Here is a 19,522-nt window from a genome sequence, read left to right as displayed (position 1 = left end):
CCTGGCCCCGCCCCTGGGCCCCGCCCCTGCGCGGCGCAGCCAGTGAGGTGCCCGAGCCCCGCCGGGCCGGTGCCACCTCCCGCGGCGGGCAGGGCGGGGCGGGGCGGGGCGGGGTGGGCGGGGCCTGCGCGGCTGGTGCGTCGGGCGGCGGCGGGAAGATGGCGGCGGGCGCTTGGGGCCCGCAGCGGGGGCGGCTGGTGAGCGCGGGGCGGTGGGGCCGGGGGAAATGTTGCCCGTCCCGGGGCCCGGCGGGGCTGTACCCGGCTGGGCGGAGAACCCTTCTGCCGGTTGCCACGGGGGCGGCCCGGGTGGCCGCCTGCCCTTGGCCGTGCCGTGCCGCCCGGCCCCGGGGTGCGGCGTGTGCGGGCCGGGCCGCGGAGCCTGGAGGTGCGCGGGTGCCGTGAGCTGGGCCGGGCCCTGGGCCGGGCCGGACGGGGCCGCCGCGGGTGTGGAGGGGTCAACGGCCCGGGGGGGCCCTGGCCGGCGCTGGGGCGGGGGTCCAGGCGCCGCGTCGGACGCCTCTTCTCCCCCTGCCCAGGTGCGGCGCTGATGGGACCGGACCCACCGCGACCTTGACCCCACAGGTAGGCAGCCCTGCCCTGCGCCGGGGGGTGTGTGTGTGTGTGATTCCCCGGGTGGGGGGTGCCCTGGGTGGGCAGCACCTCGGACGGCGCGGGGGGACCCCGGACCTGGTGGGAGGACGGTTGGCAGCAGCCCCGGGCAGCCAGGGTGTGATGCCCGCCCAGCAGTGGGGACATGGCGATACGGTGAGCGTCTCTGTGTCGGGGGCCCTGCTGCAGCTGGAGGGACCCAGCACCCTGCCCGTGACCTCAGCCCCCCGGCTCCTGGTGGCTGCCATTGACAGCCCCTGCCTCGGCACAAGGGCCCGGCTGGCAGCGAGATGGGGCTGAGCTCCGGCCTGGCGCCTCCAGGCTGGTGGTGGGCACAGGCAGCTTGCTGCAGGGTGGCCTTTGGCCTCACCAGGTGCCATGGCAACCCCGCAGCTGCCCCGTAGTCAGCAGGGCCAGCCCTGCGCTGTGCTCTCGCCTGCTGGGGTGCAGAGGTGGGGGGGGTCTGGTACCCACCGAGTACAGAGATGGACCTGAATGCCTCCCCTTGGGAGGTGCTGCCACGCCTCTGCCTGGGGCTGCCCACCTGCCCCTGCAGCCCCTCATCCCTCTCTGCCTGTGTGGGGCTTGGTCCCTGTCCCTGTGGGGGCTGGGGCTGCTGGGCACTGCCACCGGGCTCTTTGCTGGGCAGCTCCCCAGTGTGCAGCCCTTGGCAAGGGCAGGGCGCTCCGCTCAGTGTCTGGTGTGTGGATCAGGGTCAGGGCGGGCAGCCGTGCCCCCAGCATCCCAGCCCTGGCTGCGGTGGCACCCTGGCTGCCTCCCTGTGTCATCGGCCACTGGATAGCTGCTGCCTGCAGGAAAGACTGGCCGCCTCCTGGCAAGAGGGTGCTCCCTGGCAGCTGGGATGCCTTGCTGCAGACCGACCCAGGATGCTGGTGATGATGGGTGAAACACATGCTCCCGGTGTATGGGCAGGCTTGACAGCACCATACTGTCCCTTTTGGCTCTTGACTGGCGGCTGGGTCCCCTCCATGTGTGGTGGGAGCTGCTGGGGTTAGGAGGTTGTGGCTGGGGTGAGGAGGGAGCCGGTGCTGGGATGGAGCTGGTGAGTCCTAGCTCTTGGGGCTGTTGCGTGGTGGCAGCCAGCATCCCGCTGGCACGAGTCTGGCCACGTGGCGGATGGGTCCCATGCCAGCTTGGCCATGGGGCTGCACGCCTTTGTGCCTACTGCATGGCGGGGGATGTCCCATGGTGTGCGCTGCACCTTGGGTTTTGCTGCTCTTTGCCATCATGTCCCTGCTTCAGTGAACACTTTGCTTTGGCTTGTCGCCCACCCCACTTCACCAGCTCCCGTGAGGGGCTCATGTGGTGACACCGTGCCAGGCAGTCTGGCCGCAGCCCGGTGTGGGTGTGAGCTGTGGTGCCGGTGCCCCTACCCCTGACCGGTCTGCTTCAGAGCTCACCCCAGCACGCTGGCATTCTGCAAGGTCTAACTTTAGCAACTGCATCAGACCTCACCCGCGCTGGAACAGGACGCTGGTCCTGCCGTGGTATAAATATGCCTGGCCTGTGCCTGAACCACAGGGTGTGTGTGCCTGCCTCCCGCTGCTGGCGCTGCTGTGCTCAGCTCCCCGGGGCCGTTGACCTGCTCGTTAATGTGTTTTGAGAAGGTGCTGGGCCCTGCCCTGCCTGTGTTGGCTTTTGGCTGTTCTTGCTCCAGCCCTGCCACCATCAGCTTCCCTCTTTCTGCCTCTTGTGGTTTGGGTTCTCTTTAATGGCCGTTTTCATTTCCTCCTGCCCGTGCTGCTGCTCTGTCCCCTCTGCCATGGGGCTGTGTCCTCAGGGGGCAGCTTCAGGCTCAGCCCTCCAGGCTTCCTGGGCCACCCGCCTCCCTGCAAGGTGCTCCTTGCCGAGCCCTGGTGTGCGTGTGCTGCTGGCGGTGACTTGCCAGGCCATGGCGCTGCTCCTGGCCCAGTGGCAGGAGGTGGAGGCCCAGAGCCGTGTCCTGGTACAGGGGCTGTGTGTGCTGGCTGCTCCTGGCCACATCTGCACTGGGCTGCCATCCTCAGAGAGCACTCAGTGCCTGCCCTCCCTACCCTGGCACGCTCTGGCATGCCTGCTGTGCTCGGCACGCGTGGCACCTGGCCCTAATCTGGCTGTCCCTGCAGTGTGTGCTGCCCGGCCACCCTGGGAGGTTATTTCTGGCAGGTCTGGGCAGCTGCCGGGGTGGGGGGGCAGCTGGCGCAGGGGCTGCCGACGCCAGCTCTCTGTGCTGTCACTCTTTCCATGCTCCACTGAGGGGGTTGGTGGGGCCCTGCATGGGCGCAGGGTCTCTGGGACAGGCGCTGTGGTGCTACAGTGGCTTCTCTGGGGCCAGCTCCCGCCCCGCGCTCCCCAGGGGCCCCAGCAGCAGTGGTGGGTGCAGGCAGCTGCCTCCCTGGGCATTGCGGTGCTCTGGGCCACTGCGCGGTGGTGGGCCCAAGCAGCGGCGGGGTGCCAGGGCGCAGGGCCCTATAAATATCCATCCCTGCTGGTTCCCTGGCAGCAGCATCGTGCCGCACCGTCTGTGGGTGCGCCGTTGGTGCTGCTGCAGCCGCCAGGCTGGGCTTTCCCCACCTTTCTGAGGGCCGATGCTGCCAGTGCCTCCGTCCCTGAGGTGACAGTGGTGGGGGCCGGTGGGAGCCCCGTCCTGCGCGCTGCCTTGGGTCAGCCCCAGCCTGCTTGCATGGCTGCAACCCACCATGGGCTCTGGTTGTGATGGCAGCCAGCTGCCCCAGCCTCACTGCCTTCCCCAGCTCCCTTGCAGGGCAGGGAGCATGTGCTGAGACTGGTGTGGGGTGGAGCTGGGGTGCTGGGAGAGCAGACCCTGGGCTGGGCTGAGGGGTCAGGATAGGTGCCTGTGTTGGTGCTCGTGCACGAAGCCATGTCCCCACCACAGGACTGTTGGTGGCTGTGGGTGGGAACAGGGGATCCCATCTCTGAGGGATGGGGACCACCAGTCGCGGGCAGCAGGGGTATCCACTGCTCCCTGTCACCATTGCTGTGGTGGCAAGGCTGGTGGTTGGGCTGAGACACCGTGGTCGAGGGGAAGGTGCTGAGCAGGACCTGTGCCCAGTGCCGTGGAAGGGGCCTGTGGGCATTCTGCTTCCCATGGCAGCGGCTCTGGGGGCACCTCATTCCCCTCCTTGCCTGCTTGCATGGCAGTGGTGCAGCTGGTGGCTGCTGTCAGGCCAGGCTCTGGCTGCAGTTGTCAGGGGGTTTGTTGCCCCCCAAGCTGGTGGCTCCTGGGCCATTGGTCCTGCTGGGTGCAGGATGTGGGGGTGGGTGGCTGTCCCGGCTGGCTGCTGGGTGCTTCCCACACCCCTGGGCTGTGCCGGCTCCTGGGTTCAAAGTACAGGGCTGGGCGTGGAGGCAGGGCTGGCAGCCAGAGCTCTCCCGGCCTGTGCCGCCCTGGCACACTTGCCTTTCCTTTTCCCCAGCCCGCCTCCTGGTGCTCCAGCACTCCTTCCTCTGCCAGGCCTGGGGTCAGCTGTGGAGCAGCACCCCACTTCCACAGCGTGCATCCTTTTGGGGCTGACACAGGGCTGGCAGTGCCTCGTGGGGCAAAGCCACCAGGTGCGGTGTTGCTGCTGGCTCCTGTGCAGTGCTGGGGAGCTGTGGCCCTGTGGCCTTGCTCACCAAGGTAGGTGATGTGGCTGCTCTGCCTGACCTGTCCCATGGCTGCTTGCCCAGGGAGCTGTGCCTGGCACAGGGTTGCGGGACGGTATTGGCACCAACTTTGCTTCTGTGTGCTTCTGTGCCTCCTCTGGCCTGGCTGCCTGGCTCGCCACCGTGCTGCCTGTCCTGCTTGATGGTGCCAGCCACAGCTGTGTGGCTGTACCAACCTCTGCTCCGGGGCCTGGGGCCGGCATCACTTGGCTGCGTGCCGTCCTGATGCTGCTTGGTTCTCAAGGGCTTCCCTGGTGCCTCCCCACTGGCTTGTTGCTCCTGTGGTGACCTGCCTTGCCGCGCCAGTGGCTGCGGCTGAGCTGGTGGTGCCTGGCAGGGTGGTTGCTGCCCATCACTGTGAGGAGTTGCCCCCACACTGCTCCCCCCACGCTGTGCTCTACCTGCCCATCCTGTGGTTGGCGTGGCAGCTTTGGCCTCGGGACAGTGTGGCTGCACCTCCAGCTGCCCAGGTACCCCAGGACGATGCTTCTCCCGAGTGCCCTTGGCCAGGATCCATGCCCCCTGCTGCCGTGCTGGCAGCACTGTGGCTGTGCTGGACAAGCCAAGACAAACACAGGGTTGTGGGCAGCACTGCTGCCTGCCATGGCCCTGCCCCGGGGCAGAAGCAGCCTCTGGGTGCTGGGTTCCCCTTGCAAGGTGAGGTTTGGTGGTGGAAGGTGATGCAGGGAAATGGGCAGCTGCCTTCGGACAAGGCAGGGTGGGGAGCTGCGGGGCAGGCTGGACAGGGCTGTTGCATTCGCCAGCCGTATTGGTGCGGAGGGAAGAGGCAGCTTGGGGGGGCCCTGGGCTGGGGCGGGGTGTCAAGGAGGAGCCAGGGCGATCCCGTGCATCTCAACTGCTTGATGGGTTGTGCTGCCAGGCCCGGCCCATCTGCCTGCCCCCTCCTCCTTGGTCATGGCGTTGAGCACCCCAGCAGTGCCAGGTGCCTGCCGTGACTGTGTCTGCTCTGAGCCACCACTCTCCCCGCAGCCCAGCCCGGGGTGGCAGCAGCATGGAGAGAGGGACCTGGTGGCCCGCCTGCTCCCTCATGCCCCTACGGCACCTCGAGGCAGCAGTTCAATTTGGTCCGGCCCACGAGGTGCCCTGCCGCTGCCTGTGACCGTCCCCCACACTGCTGATGGAGAGGATGAGCTGGCTGAGCAAGCTGAACCCGCGGGCAGCCGGGCAGCGTGCCCCCCGCAGCGCCAGCCTGCAGAGCCCTGTCACCGCTGACCCAGAGACCTGCCTCATGGTTTTCAAGAACCACTGGTCCCAGGTGAGCCGGGATGGGGGGCTGGGGCGCCGGGCTGGTAATGGGGACCCCCTGACCCTCCACCCAGCACTCAGTGCTGGCACTGTGTTTCCCCTCGCCTCACCCAGGTCCTGCGCATCCTGGAGCGGCGCGGCTGCAAGCCGGCCCCTGATGACCTCAGTGCCGTGCGCAACAACACCTACCAAATGCTGAACCTGCTGGCAGAGGACCGGCCACGGGGAGAGGCGGCGCGGGGGCCCATCCTGGAGTTTGTGGCCTCAGAGAATCTGCTGGAGCGGCTTCTGTGCTGGCACCTGCAAGGTGACTTCACCGAGGAGCGCAAGGTGGAGCAGCTGAAGCTCTATGAGATGCTCATCAGCCAGGCCCGGCAGCCCCTGCTGCGGCATAAGCCGGTGCTCACACCATTGCTGCGGCTACTCAGCCTCTGTGCTGAGCCCAGCTCTGCCCTGCTGGAGAACAGCCTCGTCCTGCTGCTCAATCAGCTCTGCGTCTCCGTGGCCAAGGAGCCCTCCATCCTGGAGCTCTTCTTCCACAGCCACACGGACCAGGGCCCCGCCAACCTCATCATATTCTCTCTTCTCATCCCCTTCATCCACCATGAGGGTGTCCTAGGGCAGCAGGCCAGGGATGCGCTGCTGCTCATCATGGCGATGTCTGCCAGCAACCATGCTGTGGCCAAGTCCATCACCGACAACTCCTACTTCTGCCCGGTACAGCACAGTCCATCATGACAACTCCTACTTCTGCCCTGGGGACCTGATGTGATGCCCCCCTACCCCAAAGTGGTGCTGGGAGGTCGAATTGCTCCGCTGCTGATGCAGGGTTGGATTTGGCTGTTGGGGCAGGAACCACAGCCACCCCTGGAGGGAAGTCCTGCCCTGGCTGGGGAGCTGGGACTGCTGAGCAGGGAAGGCTTGGAGGTGGAGGGCTTGGCAGCGGGCTGGAGACAAGGGTTCCCTGGGGACAGCAGGAGATGTAGGACCCAGCAAAGCTCCCCTGCTTAGAACCGGGATGGAGGAGGGCAGGCTTCCCTGTGGGATTGGTGTTTGGAGGAGAGTGGTTGGGTCTGATGGCTGGAGACCCAGAGCCTCCAGCATCTGGCAGGAGCAGAGCAGGCAGGGCTCCGTGGCATATGCCAGGGCAGTGTTGCAGTCACCTGCACCCACCTTCCTCCTGCTGCCTGCCCTGCCTGCCCTGCTGCTTCTCTCCTTCTGGCTCTGGCAAACTGTGGCTCCAGTCCTGGCTGTGTGCTGGCTGTGCTGAGGGCTGGAAGTGGATCCATACGTGCAGCCGTGCTGGGCTGTGGGGGTGGGACCTTCCTGGTGGGCTCAGCGTGAGTGGGGCACTGTGGTGGCTGTCCTTGTGCACGCTGCCTGGTGCCACAGCTTCCTGGCAGTGGGGCTGGTGGCTTGGGGGGAGCTGACTGCCTGTGTTCCCAGGTCCTGGCCACGGGCCTGAGTGCCCTGTACTCCTCCCTGCCCCGCAAGATTGAGGTGCGCGGGGATGACTGGCACTTCCTGCGCCGTGAGGACTGGATTGGCGTCTCCTCCCTTGTTCTCTTCATGAACTCGCTGGAGTTCTGCAACGCTGTCATCCAGGTAAGGCTGGGAGGCTGCCAGCCCTGAGTAGGACTGGCCATGGCCCTGACATCCTGTGCTCCACAGGTCGCCCACCCCCTCGTGCAGAAGCAGCTGGTGGACTATGTCCACAACGGGTTCCTCGTCCCTGTCATGGGGCCGGCGCTGCACAAGGTGAGGGACCTCCCCACAGCGGGCTGCCTGCCAGCCTGGGCAGGGGGTTTCCTGCCTGTACGTGTCCGGGAGGGGGGCCCAGGGGTGCACGTGTGGCCCAGCCCTGTGCTGAGCTTCTGCCACCTGCAGACCTCCATCGAGGAGATGATTGCCAGCACAGCCTACCTGGACCTGTTCCTGCGCAGCGTCAGCGAGACGGCCCTGCTGAAAACCTTCCTGCGCTTTGTTCTGCTGCACCGCCACGATAACAGCACCATCCTCGACACCCTTGTGGGCCGCATCAACAGCAACTCCCGGGTGAGAGGTGCTGGGCTTCCCCCACGGACCCCCACAGCTCCCTGAACTGCTGCCCACCCAGGGCGCTGTTGTCCTGCCCCACTGCAGCTCCCTCACCTCCAACTTGTCCCCAGCTCTGCATGGTGTCCTTGAGCCTCTTCAGGACGCTGCTCAGCCTCAACTGCGAGGACGTCATGCTCCAGCTGGTGCTCAGGTAACTTCCCTGTGTCGCTGATGCCAGGGGCTGACCTGCTGCTGCCCGGCACCTGGGGGCCGCCACGTCTGGGACATGGCCTTGGGCATCGCTCCCTGCTGTGCCTGTGGGTTTGGGGCAGCTGCAACTTCTGCCCCACAGCTGGAGGCACTGGGGTCCAGCGCGGTCCCCCATCCCTGGCTGTGTCCCGCTCCCCTGTGTGTGTTCCCCCTGCCTGCGGCCCCTGCGTGCAAACCCGTGCTCCCCCAGGTACCTGCTGCCCTGCAGCCATGTCATGCTGAGCCAGAAGCGGGCGGTCAGGGACTTGGACATCTATGGGAAGACAGCTGCCAAGTTCCTCTCCCTCATCCCGCGGTGCTGCCGTCCCGAGAGCCTGCTGCTGCCTGACCGGGAGGAAGAGCATGCTGCCTGGTCCAAGGGTACGGTACCGGGGTCCCCTTGGACCTGTACTGTGGCTGCTGCCCCATCCCCATCCCAGCTCTGTGCTGAGCCTCCTCTGCACCATTGCCTGCAGGCCATGGCAGCCCCAACGTGGACACCTCCTCGGTGGTGACGGTGCCGAAGCCCTCCACTCCCTCCCGGCTCTCCTTCTTCATGCGGCAGCAGAGCACAGCCCCTGAGGCTGCCGGCCCGGCACCCCGCTCCCCCAGCACCCCGTCCGGCAGCCCCTGCCACCGGGCTGGCAGGTGGGAGGAGGTGTCTGAGCTGGACAGGAACTACCTGGAGTACCTGCGGGATGCGCGCCGCAGCATTGACCGCTGTGCTTGGGCCTGCCGTGTCTGGTCGGCCCCCTATGATGGCGAGGAGCCCAGTGCTGGTGGCTCTGCCCCCCAGCTCGACAGTGGCCCCCCACTTGGCCCTGACTGCCTCGGTGCCCCACGCCCCCTGGGACCCCCCACCCCACGGACTAAAAAGCGGGGCTTGCCGGAGGAGGGGGCGAGGGAAGGGCAGGGGGGTGCCCTTGGCAGCAGTGGTGAGCCCAGCATGGGGGGGCCTGGCCCTGAGGCCCGGGACTCGGGGACCCTCGTGAACGGAGCACATGGGCCAGCAGAGCCGATCCGGCCCGAGGGGGACGTGGTGGTGAAGAAGGTGCGCCGGAGCCCCCAGGGGGAGGGTGATGACGTGGGGGCCCCCCCTGAGCGGGAGCACCGGCCAGTCCCAGCGCAGAACGGGGCCACGGTCCCTCCGACTCCCCGGCCGCAGCCCCCGGGCTGGGAGCCGCTGCCCTCGGTGGACTCGCTGATCGAGGAGCTGCTGGCCCGGGTGCCGGCTGAGCCCAATGGAGCTGGTGTCACCATCGAGGCCTTCACCGAGGAGCTACAGGAGATTGAGGCTGAGATGAAGAATGGCAGTGGTGGCGGGACCCTGCCCGCTGCTCAGGACCCCCCCGAGGTGCCCCTGTCCCGTGAGGAGGAGGAGGCCTTTGCCAGCTTCGCCGCCCTGCCCGAGGGGGATACCACGGGGCGGGCACTGCTGCGGCTGCAGGACCCCCTGGCCCAGCTGGTGGCTAGCCCACCGCGGGCGGTGGGGCCGCCCCCCAGCCAGCCCTTCACAGGTGGGGCCGGTGCTGGTGGGGGGTCCCCGCTGCCTGTGGCCCTGTCTGACATGTCCCTTTCCCTTGCCCACAGGCCCCTTCGTCTCGGTGCTGTTTGGGAAGCTGGAGAACATGTTGCACAACTCGCTCTACGTCAACTTTCTGCTGACAGGGCTGGTGGCCCAGCTGGCCTGCTACCCCCAGCCCCTGCTGCGCTCCTTCCTCCTCAACACCAACATGGTCTTCCAGCCTAGCGTTAAGTCCCTGCTGCAGGTATGTCCTGGGCCAGGCAGGCAGAGCTCCCTCTGGACCTCCATGCGCCCAGGGTAGGCCATCATGATGTTCCCTTGCCCCACAGGTTCTTGGCTCGGTGAAGAACAAGATCGAAAGCTTTGCTGCTAGCCAGGAAGACTTTCCGGCTCTGCTCTTCAAAGCCAAGAAGTACTTGATCGCCCGGGGGAAGCTGGACTGGTCAGACACGCCGAGCGCAGTGCCCTCCCTGCGCCGTGCTGAGACCCTGGGTGAGGGCAGGCAGTGATTGCCACGGCGAGGCACGGCACGGGCTGGGCAGCTGCATGTTGAATTTTGCAGCCCCCAAACCCTGGTACACTGCATTGCATAGAGGGCTGGGGGCTGCATGTCGTGTTGCAGGGAGGGCTGGGGGCTGCGCATTGCCTTGCATGGAGGGCTGGGGGCTGCACGTTGCTTTGTACACAGGGATGTGGGCTGTGTGTGGGGCTGGGGGCTGTGTGTTGCATTTCACAGGGGCTGGGGGCTGTGTGTTGCATCGTACAGAGGGCTGTGGGCTACATGGAGGGCTGGGAGCTGAATGTTGTGTCGTGCAGAGGGCTGGGGGCTGCACGGAGGTTTGGGGGTTGCATGTTGCGTTGCAGGGAGGGCCAGGGGCTGCATGTTGGGCTGTGCAGTGGGCTGGGGGCTGTCCCCTGCGTTACACGGGCGCTGGGGTCTGTGTGTTGCATGGTACAGAGGGCTGGGGGCTCTGCAGAGGGCTGGGGGCCCCTCTCCAGGGTGCTGGGGCCCTGGGCCGTGGGTGCAGGACTGACCCCATCCCCACAGTGAAGAGCCGGAAGCCATCCATCGGGGAGCTGATCCTGCGGCACACCAACAGCCCGACACGGGCACGCCAGGCAGCACAGCTCGCCTTCCAGCACGTGCGGGATGGGCAGGTGCTGCAGGCCTTGGCTGGGGCATCCCTCTTCCGTGGCTCGGCCGAGAGACAGAGTGAAGCGCTGCGCGTCAAGAATGCTGTCTACTGCGCCGTCATCTTCAGTGAGTTCCTCAAGGAGCTGGCTGCCATCACCCAGGCCCACGCTGTCACCTCCCCCTTCCTGACTGAGCCCCCTGAGGAGTGACCCCCTAACCCGGCCGGCGCCTTTTTAACCACCCCCAGGACACGGACCTTTTTAATTTATTGGGGACGAATGTTTGGCTGAGACCTTGCTGCAATATGTACAGGAGTGACCGGTGGCCCGCTGCCCTCAGGGGGGTGGCAGGGCAGGACCCTGGGTGGCCCCTGGCGTGGCAGTGGGGGCTCGGGGCGGGCTGGCTCTGCCCCCCTTTGCCTCCCACCACTCACCCAGGGGCTGCACGTGCTGCAGGGCCCCGCTCTGGTGCAGAGCGGGCTCAACAGCGCCGCTGTCAGCTGTCACCCCCCCCTCCCCCCCCCGACCCCTCTTTATGCAACGCCTGCCGCCCTCGCTGGCACACTTGTGCTACTGGGGGTGTGGGGCTGTGGGGGACAGGGTGCAGCGGGGCTGGGGCAGTGCATGAGGAGGGCTGCGTGTGTCTGTGCTGTGTAAAAGCCCTTCTGTAATAAAGGGTCTGGTCGAGGGCGTCGCCTGCCGCTGCCTGTGCTTCTGGTGGGGCAGGGGGGGACTGGCCTGGACGCTGACAACCCCCTGCATGGCCAGGTCCCCAGCATTCAGCTGCAGTGCCAGCTCCCCTGTGTTGGAGTGGGCTTCTCATCACCAGCGGCTGTTTCCGTGGGATCCACTGCTTCTACTGGTCTTTAAATGGAAATACGCTGTATCGGTGGTATCTGATGTAATGTCCTGGTGGATACTGCACAGGGCCTCACCACCCCCTGCACCACAGGTTGCATCCACATTGCACCTACCGGTGACCCAAACCATCGGAGTGCTCTAGGGAGTGGTGTTGATGGGTGTTCATTACCTTTTTGGCCCTTTAAGCCTTCATTTGCAAGTTCCAGCTTGCCCCAACTGAGTTTGGCAGGATTTTGATGTGCCTCCTGCCTGCCTGGCTTCCTTGGGCGCTGGAAAGCTGGATGCAAATCCACTGGATGAGATGGGAAAATCACCTGGACCATGCTGCTCAGTGACAGAGGTGTCACTGTGGTCAGAAGTGCTGATGCAGGGGACAGTTCGGTCTTGGGGAGAGGTCCCAGATTGGCACCCCTCTGGAGCCTGCAATCAGTGGGAGCATGGAGCCGTTCCAGGCAGGGGTCCTGCTCCTTCGCTGCTGGCAGACCTGCACTGCGTGTCCTGCACTGTCGGGATCCTTCTACACCCCCATCCCTTGCAGCACAGGGACTGATGCCATCACCCCTCGCACAGGGATGTGGTCCCTGGTGCAGTGTAGTGGCCATTGCACACAGGGCAGGGTCCCAATGTTCCCCACAAAGGCACTTTGTGGTTTGAGGGTGATGTCCCTCCTCAGCCCCCACCCTCCCCTCTCCCTCAGTGTCTTGCTGGTCCCTGCTCTGCAGGATGAAGACAAGCAACCTGCCCCATCTCGCAGGAATGCTGCAGTGCTGCCAGGATGGACAGATGGAAACAAGCAGCAGCCTATAGCTTCATGTCCTGCTGGCAGCAGCCCCCCACTGCCCTGACTGTTCCCACTGAGGTGCATGCTTGCGGCTGGCTGGTGTTCCTAGTGCTCACCACACATCTGGCCTCCCAGTGGTACTGGGGCAGGCATCCACCACTGGGCTGCCCAGTGAGCGTTTTCTGCCCCAAACAGCCCACTGGTCCCCGCACATGTGGCTCCCCGGGCAGGCAGGTGGCTCTGCAGCCACCACAGCCACAACAGCTTTGGTGTTTGGGAGGTTTTTTCTGTCACCCTGGGGAATACGGGGTGCAGCATCAGCACCCCCAGAAACTGCTGTGGAGGGGACCAGGGAGCCAACATGGGTGGTATCTCTAGCTCTGCACCCTCTGCAGCCCAGGGCTGAGGCTGGACACTGGGTCAGGAAAGCACCCACTCTGGAGGCTGGGGCCAGCTGGCTAAACCTGCCTGTGCATGGGATGTCGAGCGGGCATCTCTAAACAGCGGGTTAGCTACTGGGAAAAGATGCCCCACGTCATGTCAGCACAGAGCAGAGGGGGATCCCTCCTGCTAGGGCTGACTCCTGTGGGAGTGAGAGAAGCTGGAGTTAGGACTCAAAATAAGGATGCTTGTGCACCACAGCATCCCTCCAGCGTGTGTCCTGCTGCAGAGACTGCCCAGGGAAGTGTGGGTGGGACAGGGGACACACGTCTTTGCAGGGGCTGTAAGGGCACCTGAGTCCCAGGGGCAGTAGGGGAGGTGCTGGCTGCCATGCCTGGCACATAGAGGAATCTGACATGATGGCACAGATCTACCCCAGGACCCCTGACTCTGGAAGACCCCAAGCTGTTTGTGCCCATTGGCTTCCGGCAATGCTTCTCTCCACTGGGTGCATGGCTTGGGAGGTGGAGGAGATCTGTGGCATGACAGACCATGGTGGGATGGAGAAAGTGTAGGGCACAGACATTCCTGTGCGCTGGCTGGGCCATTGCATTGGTATAATATGAAGGGTGAAGCCTGGTGGGAACAGCTTCCCAGGGTGCCCTTTGGCCAGCTCGGTCCTCCCTGGCAAGCAGCACTGGGTGGGTCCTGGAGGGTCCTGCAGAGGGGAGATGTGCCTGCTGGATGCTTTGCTGGCAGGCAGCAGGACTGCCTGGCTATGTTCCCAGTGCTCGTGCTGCCTCAGTGCCCACGGTGGTCCCCCAGCCCCCTTGGTGCTGCTCAGTGCCTGTAGGGAAGGGGCTTCCTCAGGTGGCACAGCTGAGCTCATGGGTATGGCACAGGGCATGTGTGAGGGATGGGTAAATGCAGCCTGGTTTGGCAGTGATGGTGACAAGCAGGATGTGGGTTTTGGCTCCAGGAAATGTGGCTTGGTTTGCTTTTGGATGTCGCCGGCAGTGCAGCAACAGCCCCATGCAAAACCCAAGCGACAACCCTGAAAGCTGTGTGGGGCCAACAAGGGGTTTGACCCTCCACCAAGTGATGCGGGAGATGTGCAGGCTCGTTATGCTGGCGATAAAAATATGGGTGGTGTTTTGGCAGTGACAGGCAGCCAAGGCAAGGCAGGGAATGAGCCCAGGGTCTGCTTCACACCTCTCCTCCCACCTGGGGCCAGCTCGGGGCATCTGGCAGGCTTGATTGCAGCTGAGCTGGGCTGAGGGCTGCGATGGGGCTGTGGAGTCCTGGGGGCTCCTTCCTGACTCCCCCTGCAGAGTTGGGGGTGCCGTGTCTGTGTGTGTGTGTACACGAGCATGTACATGCGTGTGCAAGGAGCTGCTGGAGCTACGCTCTCTGTAAAGCCTGTGTGTTGCATTAAAGGGGATGGAGTAATTTAGCAGAAAATACCCTCCCTGCCCCCACCTTCCAACTCTCCTCACCGAGGTGGGAGGTTAGGTGTGCTAGGTTTAAATTCTAAGTGATGTCCAAGTTACCACTATCAGTCCAGTTGCGTATAATGTGTCTATTAAACGACCACGGTTCTGGATACACAGATAGCAGTCTGCACTGCCAGTCCAGCCGTGCTCATGAACTAGCACAGCCACACTGCAGGGTTTGGCCGCGTTCAATGAGAAACTGCGACAACCAGCTACTTAACAGTGCAGTTTTATTTGTGCAACAGATAGACAGGGGTTTGGATCGCTGGTGATAGTGACTGTCTGCAAAAAGACACATGCAATGTTATGATGTTATAAAGTATAAAACACGTGGAAAAGTTATGAACAATACAGCCTGGCTATAACTGTTAAAGAGTAACTCTCTAGAGTTTAGCACTTAGTTTAAGTCTCACCCAAGGTGTCCCAAGCCGGGGAGAAGAAAGGCTTAGCCCATCGGCCGGTCCCAGGAGTCAGTCTCGGTGCATCTTCCCTTAACTTGTTCTTGGTGGTGTCTTTCCCACTTTTCCCCTCATTTATTCTCTTTTTATACTTCTCTTTACTCTCAGGTGGAGCTTGAGTGACTCTAGTCATACATTCTTTGATTGGTGCAAAGTTCTCTCACTGTCATTTAAAGGTTCAGTTCATTTTAAATTTACTGGGCATGCTCCCAGAGTGGGGGATTCACTCTCTTCAGGAGGGCCATTTGAGTAGGAGGTTTCGATCTCCCACTGCCACAATTATTTTACCCTAGCATCCTTCAGTCTTATCTTTTCAGCAGTTTGCTTTCTTTTAGCAGTTTGCATGTCCTCCTCAGAAGGCTTTGAAGTGCTAAGGGGGCCTAGTTCCCGACCTTCTCTTGCAGATAATGAGGCTTTTGCTTGGTCTTTGACACATTTGTTGGCCCAGCAACAAACACCTTCTCATATATTTTACAGCCACTATGTAGCTTATCAGCTGTATGGTACCATCAGGTTCCCAATCCTGCAGCGAGCACAGCAGAGCCTGGCTGTGGTGTCTCCACTCTGCTCCACCCTCCCCTATTCCTCTAGGATAGCAGCTTGTGTGGCTTAGGGACCTGTGGTGATGTCAGTTCCATGCATGCCAACCATCCTGAAGGCGATAGCTGTATTTTACCCTAAAAAGCTTTCTGTAATACTACGCTTCTATTAGGACCCAGTTTTTCTCTAATTCCCGCCCCACCCCCACCCCCCCAAGGGTGATTTTCCCACCCTGTGAGACCGAGATGTGCTCAGCACCAGGCAGGCAGAAACAGAGGAGCATTTACCTTCACCCAGGGGGTCTGGCGCAGGGTGGATGGATGCTGACTCAGCTCCAGGCACCAGCACTTGTTCATTCCAACTCACTGTGTCTTTACTTAATGGGAAAATAATGGTTATATGGTTTTGGAGTTCCCTCCCTGCTGCAGCGGCACCAGGCTTGCCACTGCCCCAGCCCCTGGGCAGGGATGTGCCAGTGCTGACGTAGCCAGCACAGGGGTGCTGTGCCTGTGCTGTGGCTGGAGGGTTGGCAGCCCATTGCTCTGCCTGGGGATGAGAGTGCTGCTGGATCAACTGGAGGACAATTCACCTCCTTCCCTGCCACAGCCTCCTTTAACAAAGGGCCAGGCAGAGAAAAAGGCAGGCAGGCAGGGCAGTGGGCAGGCATCATTCCTGGGGCTGCCTGTGGTGCATGGGGCCCTGGACCAAGGGACAGGCTAGGGTGACTGGTCCTGCCCTGACATGCTGTACCAGCAGAGCATGTGCCAGGGGGATGCACCATCCCGTCCCACTGGCAGGAAGGGGCTACCACAAGAACCCTGGTCCTGGTGGCTGCTGGGGGCTGCAGGGGAAAAGACACATGCCCTGGACGAGAGCATGTCAGCACGTTGCACATTTCCTCCACTTTGTTTTGTTTCTTCCTCCATCAAAACCAGCTGGGTCCTGAGTCATATCCTGAGCCTAGCATGGCCAACGGGCAGCACAAAGGCAGCCATGATCCTGGAACCCCAGGACTCTTGAGACACCCAGGACCATGCTGCCTGTTCACAGCCATCACCCAGAGCTTTCCTAATGCTGCTCCCTGCAGAACTCCAGCAGCCTCCCTCCCTGGCAGCAGAACTCACAGGGGCAGGGGCAGTTTGGGTCCTTAGCAGGGAGGCAGTGACCTTGAGCTTGCCCCCATGTTGCCATGCCCAGATTCATGCGTTCTGGGGTTGGGACCATCCCCGTGGTGAGTGCTGGCTCCTGGAGGCTTGGCTGCACATGGAGAGCAAGCAGAAGGAAGGGGCTGACTCTGACAGTTGGGACATGGATGGAGCAGGATGGGATGTGATGGGATGAAGAGGGGGATGGGATGAGGATGGGATGGGATAAGGATGGGGACCCATCTCCCATTACCCTCCTTGTGTCATATTCCTTGGCGGTGGTCCCCCAGGAGAGCCCTGGCCCCACACCTGAGTCCCAGCATTGGCGGTGGTCTCCTGCTCCCAGCCCTCCTCACAGCCATGAGGATCCATGCTGACAGGGTTGGGAATCTGTGGCTGCCCTGGCAGCTCCTGTGGAGTGGTGGCAGACCCAGCCCTGGGGAGATGCAGCAATACCAGACTCACCAAGATGGGCCTCGGACCTCGGACCAGAGCAGGTGGCCACAAGGAGGAGAGCAACCAGGGTGGCTGCAGGGACCTTCATTGTGCTGTGGGGCTGAGGGAACTGTGACTGGGGCTGAAGCTTTGGGGCTGCGGGGCTCTCCTCTGCACGATACTCGTCTCCTGTGGCAATGCACTTCTTTTACCCCTGGCTGTTGTGCAGGCGCAGGGTTTCAAGGAAAGAAAATGAATGCATCGTAGCAAAGAAATTATGTTAGGATTGCCCAGGTTTGCTGAGCTAGAAAAGGAAAGGAAGCCACAGAATGGGCAGTGCTGGCCACTGGTCAGTGCTTCCAGCAGAAGCCTGAGCCTCCCTCCTTCTCCAGCCTGGTCCTGCCACCAGACCCTGCATGTCAACAAGCACACATGGCAAGTTCTGGCTGTTATGAGTCAGGATCTCCAGGTTTCTTGCAGAGGGGCTAGAAGGGAATTTGGGTGTCACGTTGTCCTTGGAAGACCCTGGCTTCTTCTCTCTCAGCAAAAGAATCAGGAATCAGGGCGCTAAGCAAGAGTACCTGTGCTGGGGTACTCTGGGGTACTTAGACTAGCCAGTCTAAGCTGGCTAGAAGGAAGGACAGGGCATGTCAAGGGGCAGTGACATTCCTTCCGTCCATACACAACAGCCCTGGGCCTGTCCCCAAGTCCCAGATGAAGAAAAGGGGATGAGTAGGTGTAAGGACGTTTGCCAGGTGAGATGGCGGATCACGGTGGTCACTACACAGTCCCGACATTCCCATGCCCAGATAGACCCATTCCTGCCGCTGTGAGACGGAGCTGAGGTCAAGGTGCCACAATAGGCCCCGCTCCCCGCAGCCCAGTATTCTGCAGCTGCGCTGATGGACCTGAGGTCAAGGCACCGTGATGCGCCCCGGTCCCTCACGACCCAGTGCCCCACAGCATGGCCGGAGGAGGGGACCCGACATTGCAGCCGGACCAGACTCTTGTCCCCTGGCGCAGGGACCCTGGCACAGCGCTCCCAGTAAGATCACTGGCACAGGCTGCCCAGAGGCTGTGGAGCCCCCTCCTCTGCAGACGTGCCAGCACCACCTGGACACAATTCTGTGCAGCCTGCTCTAGCAGGGCCTGCTTTTGCCGGGGGTGTGGCTGCCCCGCTGGGCCCGCTGTGTGGCAGTGGAGGAGGAAGAGGACGAGGATGAGGGCTGCGGATGAAGTGCCACCTCCATCCTGCAGGTCCTTCTGCTGGAGGCACCGGCTGGTGCAGCGAGTGAGGGCGATGCAGCGGGACCAGACCCTCTGCCTAATCTGCCGGGACGAGGTGGCGGGGCGGCCCTGTTATACCACCATGGTCTGCCCCAGCTGCGCCAGCGCCTGGTTCCACCGCCGCTGCATCCAGGTAGGCGCCATCGCCCCGGTCCCTGACATGGTCAGCCCGGTGGTCACCCCGTCACCCAGCTCCGGGGAGCGAACGGGTCCCTCCCGCCACTGCTGATGCCGATGCCACCTCTGCCCTAGGGCCAGGCGCTGCGCTCGGGCCTGCACCACTTTCGGTGCCCTCTGTGCCGGGACATGACAGCCTTCCAGGCAGAGATGTTCCGCTTGGGCATCAAAATCCCCGACAGGTCGGTACCCTCCCGGCTGCCTCCCTTGCCCTCCACAATACCCCAGCGGATCCCCTCCAGCCCCCCTGGGTTCCGACGGGGTGTCCCCCATGTCCCCGGTGCTGAGTGCTCCCCTCTTCCCACAGGGATGCTGCCTGGGAGGAGGAGGGCTCTCTCCTCGACTTGGTGCTCTGGCAGAGCTCCTGCGACGCCGACCAGTGCCTGTGCCCTCTGGGCCGTGACCAGGCAGAGCAGGCGGGGTGAGTGCCGGTGGCCCCGGACCCCGCAGCCCCAGTGAGGACACGATGCCTTCGTCTCCTCTGACGGGCAGGGGTGGAGGTTCCCTGGGATGCTGAGCCAGGCATGGTGCAGGGTGCGTTCTGGCAGCTCAGCCCCGGCTGCCAGGACGGGAGCAGGGGAGAGCTGGGCTCGGCACAGTGCCGGGGCTGTCAGCCCACTGCTCGGGGACCTTTGGTGGCAGTGGGTACCGTTGCTCTCCCCAGACCCTGGAGACTCCTGGTCTGCAGCTCCTGTGGCTCCCGTGGGACCCACCAGTGCTGCTCTGCCCTGGAAGATGCCACCGAGTCCTGGGAGTGCAGGGACTGCAGCGGCACGCACAGCGGTGAGGGGGGCAGCGGGGGGACAGGGTGCCCAGGGCGTGGTGGCTCCCACAGCCACTGGGGACTTGGGGACAGGCGCTGTGACGCGTGGAGGGAGGGAGCGTGGCAGGGGCTTGTTGTGCTCATCATCTCCCTGCCCCCTGCAGTGCCCGACATTGCAGCCGGACCAGACTCTTGTCCCCTGGCGCAGGGACCCTGGCACAGCGCTCCCAGTAAGATCACTGGCACAGGCTGCCCAGAGGCTGTGGAGCCCCCTCCTCTGCAGACGTGCCAGCACCACCTGGACACAATTCTGTGCAGCCTGCTCCAGGAGGACCTGCTTTTGCCGGGGGTTGGACTAGACGATCTCCAGAGGTCCCCTCCAGCCCTGACCATGGTGTGGTTCTGTGACCCCTGGCACTTTGGCTGAGGAAGTTGAGCAAGGCTTCTCAAGGGACAACCTGACATGCAACTGCCCTCCCAGCTGCTGTGCAAGAAACCTGCCGATCCTCACTAACAGAAGCTTGAAATTTGCCCGTGGGCTTGCTGATGTGCATGAGCACCGCAGGGCAAGAGCCTTCGCTCTTCCCCATCCTCCAGTGCCGGGCAAGTGCAGATGCTCTGAGGAGGGAGCACCAGGCCCCACAGGCCCCGCTGCCATCCCTGTCATGCAGCGGCTCCTCTTCCCTGGGCTCCTCTGCTGTGTCCCGGAGCCG

General features: G+C 63.4%; 2 protein-coding genes across 3 annotated transcripts; both read left to right on the top strand.

Moving 5' to 3' along the window:
• The first annotated feature begins 66 nt into the window (after nucleotides 1–66).
• On the top strand, nucleotides 67–11,162 carry FHIP1B (FHF complex subunit HOOK interacting protein 1B). Of its 2 annotated transcripts, XM_056329003.1 has the most exons (14): nucleotides 67–197; nucleotides 539–584; nucleotides 4,049–4,251; nucleotides 5,268–5,553; nucleotides 5,658–6,260; nucleotides 6,990–7,148; nucleotides 7,215–7,301; nucleotides 7,431–7,598; nucleotides 7,712–7,791; nucleotides 8,041–8,210; nucleotides 8,306–9,346; nucleotides 9,420–9,598; nucleotides 9,684–9,846; nucleotides 10,403–11,162. In XM_056329003.1, exons 4-14 carry the CDS (start codon nucleotides 5,416–5,418, stop codon nucleotides 10,696–10,698), a joined length of 3,084 nt encoding a protein of 1,027 aa, XP_056184978.1. In that variant the 5' UTR covers nucleotides 67–197; nucleotides 539–584; nucleotides 4,049–4,251; nucleotides 5,268–5,415; the 3' UTR covers nucleotides 10,699–11,162. The 2 variants fall into 2 exon arrangements, with proteins under 2 accessions (XP_056184978.1, XP_056184977.1); XM_056329002.1 differs by lacking the exon at nucleotides 4,049–4,251.
• A 6,629-nt stretch (nucleotides 11,163–17,791) lies between these two features.
• LOC130145118 (PHD finger protein 7-like) lies at nucleotides 17,792–19,240 on the top strand. Its single transcript, XM_056329643.1, has 4 exons — nucleotides 17,792–18,002; nucleotides 18,122–18,228; nucleotides 18,354–18,467; nucleotides 18,711–19,240. The coding sequence occupies exons 1-4, from the start codon at nucleotides 17,802–17,804 to the stop codon at nucleotides 19,234–19,236; spliced, it is 948 nt and encodes a 315-aa protein (XP_056185618.1). The 5' UTR covers nucleotides 17,792–17,801; the 3' UTR covers nucleotides 19,237–19,240.
• The last annotated feature ends 282 nt before the right edge of the window (nucleotides 19,241–19,522 follow it).

Source organism: Falco biarmicus, chromosome 2 (genome assembly GCF_023638135.1).
Source record: "Falco biarmicus isolate bFalBia1 chromosome 2, bFalBia1.pri, whole genome shotgun sequence".
NCBI lineage: Eukaryota > Metazoa > Chordata > Aves > Falconiformes > Falconidae > Falco > Falco biarmicus.
Note: the sequence above shows the minus strand (reverse complement) of the source record. Positions and strands in the feature narration are given on the sequence as shown.

Excerpts from the sequence above, each read along its gene's own strand:
- FHIP1B (XM_056329002.1), top strand. The coding sequence starts at position 5,416 with ATGGAGAGGATGAGCTGGCTGAGCAAGCTGAACCCGCGGGCAGCCGGG. Across the intron at positions 5,554-5,657 it reads TCAAGAACCACTGGTCCCAG|GTCCTGCGCATCCTGGAGCG; the intron begins GTGAGCCGGGAT and ends CGCCTCACCCAG. Across the intron at positions 7,599-7,711 it reads GCATCAACAGCAACTCCCGG|CTCTGCATGGTGTCCTTGAG; the intron begins GTGAGAGGTGCT and ends ACTTGTCCCCAG.
- LOC130145118 (XM_056329643.1), top strand. The coding sequence starts at position 17,802 with ATGAGGGCTGCGGATGAAGTGCCACCTCCATCCTGCAGGTCCTTCTGC. Across the intron at positions 18,229-18,353 it reads GGCATCAAAATCCCCGACAG|GGATGCTGCCTGGGAGGAGG; the intron begins GTCGGTACCCTC and ends CTCTTCCCACAG. Across the intron at positions 18,468-18,710 it reads GACCAGGCAGAGCAGGCGGG|ACCCTGGAGACTCCTGGTCT; the intron begins GTGAGTGCCGGT and ends TGCTCTCCCCAG.